The 6,620-nt window shown below is 37.9% G+C and overlaps 1 protein-coding gene across 1 annotated transcript in view; it reads right to left on the bottom strand.

Annotated features, from left to right (window-relative positions):
• Positions 1–4,381, bottom strand: part of SH3YL1 (SH3 and SYLF domain containing 1) — a 45,871-nt gene extending 41,490 nt beyond the window's left edge. Inside the window, exon 1 of the mRNA XM_009275632.1 lies at positions 4,273–4,381. Coding sequence (XP_009273907.1) covers positions 4,273–4,381 — 109 coding nt within the window. The remainder of the gene's footprint in view (positions 1–4,272) is intronic.
• Positions 4,382–6,620: the final 2,239 nt, after the last annotated feature.

The raw sequence follows: 6,620 nt of genomic DNA, 5'->3' as shown, positions 1-6,620 counted from the left end.
TAAAAAGGGGGGGGGAAAAAAAAAAGCTCTTATTTCAAACAGATAAGGAGAGAAATCCCTTAGCTAAATCGACTGAGAAAACATGAGATGTTTTGAGATCTAAAAGCCTGCAAACAAAGAGACAAGTTAAAAAAAATAAAAATCATCAATTTACAGTTTTCATATGCATTTTCAGATTCAGAATTGGTTCAGAAAGATTTGATGGTTACCCGAAAACAGTGTGCGCATGTTTATGTGCACGCAGGAGTGATTATTTAATTGAAGGCAATTCAAAGCTGAACTTCATGAGCCAGCAAAAGTAATACTGTTACTACCTCACTGTCTCTTCAACTCTCAATACGTAACTGGTTTCAAAAACAGGTTTTGGTCACACCTTGGGGCAGGAGGGAGGATGTAAAAGTAACTTTTCAGTGTTTACTTTGAAAGTTTCACAAGACACCTAGGCTGACTCCATGATTTTCCTGCTTGGCTTATTTTTATCCTGGTGTTGCTATTTATCTGCACTATGATTCTAAACATTATATTCCCAAATGCAAACTTTGCACAGAAAAACAGCATTGTTTGAGCAAACTGAAAATTATGTATTTCCACTCCAATCCCTCTAAAAGGGTATCCTTTGTGCCACATGTTGTGGGGTTCCTTTACTACCAGGGAATAGAGGAGATGGAGAGAGATTCCTCATCTAGCTGTACACAGCAACAGTAAGCATGAGAATAACCTATTTTCCCATCCTCAAAATAACAGCAGAAACTTCACTTTCTCCCTGTATTATTTGTTGCCTACATCAATATTGCTTCTGCATCCCCTGGATATCTACAGGAATTCACACTTCCATTGCCCCTTGCTTTTTCCCTTCCTGCCATAGACTGAAGTAATGCAGGATTATTTTTCTGGACTAAGAAACAGCAGGAGGATTTGACAACAACATTCTGCCAGCTACTTTGCATGGAGCCAGATTTGTGCGTTTTCAGAAGTGGGCTAAGAAATGGATGGTATTTCTAAAACACAGCAGAGATACAGGGCAGGGGGAGAGGTGTCGTGAATTGAAAGAGCAAAAGTAAGAAAACTCGTGGGCTGAGATAAGAACAACTCCCCCCCAGCTTAGATACTGAGCATGACGTCATATAGTATGGAATATCCCTTTGGCCAGTTTGGGTCAGCTGTCCTGGCTGTGCCCCCTCCCAGCTCTTGTGCACCTCCTTGCTTGCAGAGTATGGAAAGCTGAAAAGTCCTTGACTTAGTATAAATGCTGCTTACCAACAACTAAAACATCAGTGTGTTATCACATTATTCTCCTGCTAAATCCAAAACACAGCACTGTACCAGCTACTAGGATGAAAATTAACTCTATCCCAGCCGAAACCAGGACAAGAGGGAAGGAAAAAAGGGAGAGGTTGAACGCGCTGTCAACTGAAGAGCTCAAAGCTACGCCTTGTAAAGAAGAGTTAGTTGCAAGTAAGATGACTTACATCCAGATTTTAATTTAGACAGCAGCAGGTACAAAAATTACAGTGACTTTAACTGGCAAGCAAACATGGCACAGAAAGGTTTTAATAACAATGGACAGGATCAACAAGCCAACTGATTAAACTCTGTCATTGCTGAAAACCAACACAGTTACTCAAAGTGGCTACCATATGACTCTTTCCATAGCGGCTCATTTTGAGTTCCTTTACTTACTTCCATAATGTTATGTAGATACTAAGGAACTAGCAGGATGCCTACAAGGGTCTTGAGGAGCTGATGACTGACTCCCATTTTATTAAGATTGCTAAAGCCACAGCAAAAGAAATATAATATTTTTATCACTGAGGAAAGAGGAGAGTTTGGCTCTCCCTCTTAGGCTATGCCACATTCAAGATTTTGTTGACAGAATTCAAGATTAAATAAGGACACAGACAGCAATCAACATTAAATGGCAAAGTTTAATGGTTAGCTATGTAGTGTGGGTGAGGCCTCACTCTTAGTATTTAATTTTAGATCAATCAGTTTCGTAAAACTTTGTCCAAAGGCAAAGGACATTATGCATTTTTCATTAAAAAAACAAATAAGTGGAAAATTGCACAAATATGTCAAAGACAATTCAAAACTTTTTTTTTTTAAAAGAAGTACATGGAAGTTTGCACGATAAAATGGTGGTGTTTGCCCCAAAATACAATAGAAATAAAACTACTAAAGATTATAGTGAAGGTTAGGGACAAAATCTTGTTTCTACTTATTTTAATCACTGTACAAACAGACAAAACCGTAAGTGGGATTTCTGTGATACCAAAAATGGTTTAAACTTCTGTTCACCTACCAAATCGCCCTCTTTCCCCTCAAGCTTACCTTCGGATTTGAACTGTAGAATTCTTTTCTTAAAATCTGATTTAATATTGAAACGTCATTGAACAGACATTATAGAAATACCTGCTCTTTAATAAAAATATTGTACTAAATATTTAGAAACAAGCAGAATTTCCATGTTCAGTTTACCCCTTCAGTAACAGAAGGAATAATCCTGTAGCACTGTCTTCACTATTAGCCTTTAAGTATGCATATGTAATTGTCTGTTTTGTATTCAACCAATGCTCAGGAAAGAGGTAACCAGGAGCAATAAGACGATAATATCTATCAGGAGGATATACTGACTGATGGATTTGGAATGCCGTGACCAGCGAATGCTCAGCTGGGAGCAAGCTTCATTTGCACTGCTGCTTGTTGTTGAAAGGAGAAGATATTGAGCATATGTGAGTCAGCAACACAAACCCCATGGGGGAATATCACACCAAAATTGATTAACTGCTTAATTTGTAAGCTGATGAGGCAAGTGCGTCAGCCTCTAATTTACATTCTGACTAACAGTAATAATGTGTTGGCTGAACATTTGGTGAAATTATCTGAGCAAGGTATAATAAAGAATAAATAAAGCCTTTTTACTTAAAAGTTATAACTAATTCTGATATAATCAAAATTCTGCTGAATATGAACAGACGAAATAAAGCATGGTGGCATTATGAGAAGCTGAACATCAAAAGTACAGTTTCAAAGAAGAACGATGATAAAGTGGAGACAAAGCCTCACATGCAGATTTCATACATATGTTGCCCATGTATGTATGAGCTTTGAAATATTTTGGTGGAAGGTGGTTTTGGGTTTTTTTGGTTACAAAAAGAAGAAAAAACCAATGGTAAATACCTTCTACAAGCCTCAGACAGTAATTCAGTCTTCACTTTCACTTCACTAAAAAGTTCAGAAACAGCACAAGAATATATTAAAACATAGCTGATTTGCAAATACCCATGGTTATAGCAGCAACATCAATGCTAAAAAGATAGCATGAACAGAGAACATTCAAAATTATAAATTAAGAACATTCATAAACACGAGAACTAGCATAGTCAAGAAAGGTTAAAGAAGAACATCTAATAGGAAAGAGAAACCTGAAAAGCAAGACAGTGCAGTGTTGGAGAAGAGCCTAAACAAGAGATTTCAATTCAGCATTACAATTAAAGAGATTAATGTAATTTTGGTTTCACAAACGTGCAACATCGTGGTACTGTGGTAGCCAGCTCCAGCCCTGGGATTCATCTGGTACTTGGAATTCCTAAAACAGTGTGCAAGACGTGCATTGTAAGCATTTTACCTAGCCCAATAAAAAGTGAAGTGATTTAGAGCAGTGGATGACAAGCAGCAGACTATGTTAAACATATTTCCATCATTCTCCTCCATTTACTACTTCCAACACTTGAAGCCAAAGGTAGACAGCAAAGCAGCCCAGGTCAATGAAAAGTTAAGAAAAGACCTGTGGAGTCCAAGGAAATAGTGGTAGAACTTGAAAAGGAACCTGGAGGAAAAGGGTGGAATAAAATAATGGCAATAACCACCCCCTTTAGTTGAGACCCAGCAGGCTCCTGCTGTCAGAGCCTGAGCTCCATACTACTGGTTTTGGAGCCAACACCAACAAGCAGTTACTGTTGGAGCATGAAAGAGGAAAGCCTCAGAACATGTATTTTCATCATCCTGCTGGAAAGCACTAATGGTACGGCAAAAAGGAGTCTAGGAAAGCAGTAGCAGGGAATAAGAAAGTAGCAATTATTGATGTCTTATGTTGTACAATTCTGCCACAGCAGAACAGCAAGGGAGACAGAAGACACCAGAAAATACATCAGTGTAAGGCAATGAAAGCAAAGTTGAAAAGGAGAAAACAGTCTCTCTCTGTACAGTGAAGCCTTACACTGATCTCATGCATTTCTACCATGCTCCTCATCACTTGGATTCCTGAAATTTTACCAACTTTAACGCAGTACTGTTCCTCAACAAGCTTGGTGTGAGTAGTTAGTGCTATGTCAGAGATAGTAAGAGTTGTGGCGGGGTACAAGTACTTCAGCAGGAACCACATGGCCTCGCAAAGTTGCAGCTGAGCTGCACTAAGACTGGAAGACTCTAATGTCTAATCACAATCCTAAAGGTTTTTGTACTGTGAATTAACGTAACTACTCTTTCCTCCCTTCCCATCCTGGATAACAAGAAGTTTACTGGATGGTATTGCATTAAGAAGCTGGTGCTGGCCGTGGTGGGGGAGGGAGAACAGAGCAGAAAGGTCTGCAGAACCTGCAGCCTTCAGCATACAGAAAACGAGGAGTTGGACATTATTTTAAGGTTTACCTAAGACAGATGGAAACATAAGAACAATCAGATTTTTCTTCTCAAACGCTGCACTGGAAGTGAAATGGTGCTTAAAAATAAAGCTGAAAATTAAAAAAAGCCACTCTTATCCATGTTAAAAACAGTCTGTTTTTCCTTGTTTCACCTGCGTTAACCTGCTAAAGCTAGATGTTGATGACAGCCTGTGCACAGGAAAAACCTCATGAGCATACTAAAGTTGCAACTAAATTCAGCCTTCAAGAACTCAAATATGAAAAAGGAGTATCACATAACAGAAGACAGCACCTTCTTAAAATGAAAATAGCCCAACAATTATATTTCTCAAAGAGCAGAATCTCACAGGCATTTCTATCGCTACATAAAGCTATGATATTTACAGGATTTTGAAGATTTTTTTTTTAATTGAATTGGGGAGAGGGCTATAATAAGAAATCATTGTTGAATTTATGAAGCTTACATTTCCAAAATTACATATATATATTTCTGTATTTAAATCACAGTAATTTGAGGGAGGAAAAAATGACAAATGCCATTTTAAAGATCAGTACTTCTGAAAAACCTGTATGGAATCTTGCATTGCATCTGTATGCTTATTACAAGACAGCTAAGAAGTCAGACAACAACGACGAGAAACCCAGTCATCTACATTTGGATTTTGGTATGCAAATACACAGCATGAAGTCAAACCAAAACCTATAGAATCACAAGTCTGTATTCAAAAAAGAACCACTTCAAACACAGAAGCCTTTCCATTGATAGAAATGAAGTAATGGAGATAGAGACTGGATTTCTTCCTTTGTTCTCATCTCTGTAAGCCTGTGTTTTTCAGGGTTTTGGTGTTTTTTGGGTTTTTTTAATGTATTACTGTGAGTTATGGAAATCAAAATACCTCTGAAGATAACTCGAAGGAAGCCAGTCTTATTGGAAGCATGGAACTGTGGTAACTCTGAACCTGGAAAGGGAAACTGCCCCACCCCCAACCTGCACTTGTACTACTTTTACTATTAGCCTGTGTTCCAAGGCAAATTCCTCTTTGCAGCCTTTATAAGCACCTAACTTTGGTTTAGGGCTTTCTGCTATGACTTTTTTGAAGGAGAAAGTCTCCTTCCTGGTCAAGTTTTTAGGCTGTTGTCCTCTAAGCACAGGGATTTTGTAAACTCAAGCTTACAGAAATACAAACTGAGATGTTAGCCAATGACCTTTCTGAAAGCAAAGCAAAACTTATTTGAAATGCAGTAACTACATAAAATAACACATCCAAAAATAAGCTTAGCCTCTGCACAGGCTGAATAAATTATATTGTATGAAATGTGATAAAAGTATTTATGCCTGTTAGCTATGTCAGTGTCAGTATTGTCATGTATAGTGTCCAAAAGTATACAAGGTTTTTGGTCAGCTGCTAGTGTTGACAAGCTGTCTTTACAGATTTTGCTACCAATTATGTAAGCACTTATAGACTATGGGAGCTCAATATTTTTCATATGGAATATCCATTTTATTAATGCTAAAAAAACCACCACAACACGCAAAAAACCCCATGCCCACAGTTTCATTGTGTGCATATTTTTCATTACTTTTCTCAACAAAGAGAAAAGGACTTAACTAATCCAAACACAAAGTGCATCACTTGGTAACTTAATGGGATATCAGTCCTCAAATCCCACTTTGAATTAACTATTTCCTCGAGAAAAGCCAAGGAATTTGAAAAAACCCTGTAACACACAGAGCCACTCACATTATCAAAAGCATTTGATGAGCTGGGTTCCCAGCAGTTTTTGTACTGAAGTCAGTTTGGAGGAAATTCTAAATAGACATGCTGAATTTCCTCTCATCTCGTAGAAGGATGAACTTTCTGGTGAGAGTTGGAATATACGAGGGTAAAGTGATACTGACATAGCTGAACAAGGCACTTTAAAAAAAAATGCGTTCCCTTTGTACATGCAAGATGTTTCAACTAGGTGAGGTCTCCTTAT

This window comes from Aptenodytes forsteri, unplaced genomic scaffold (genome assembly GCF_000699145.1).
Source record: "Aptenodytes forsteri isolate BGI_AS27 unplaced genomic scaffold, ASM69914v1 Scaffold94, whole genome shotgun sequence".
NCBI classification, from domain to species: Eukaryota; Metazoa; Chordata; class Aves; order Sphenisciformes; family Spheniscidae; genus Aptenodytes; species Aptenodytes forsteri.
Note: the sequence above shows the minus strand (reverse complement) of the source record. Positions and strands in the feature narration are given on the sequence as shown.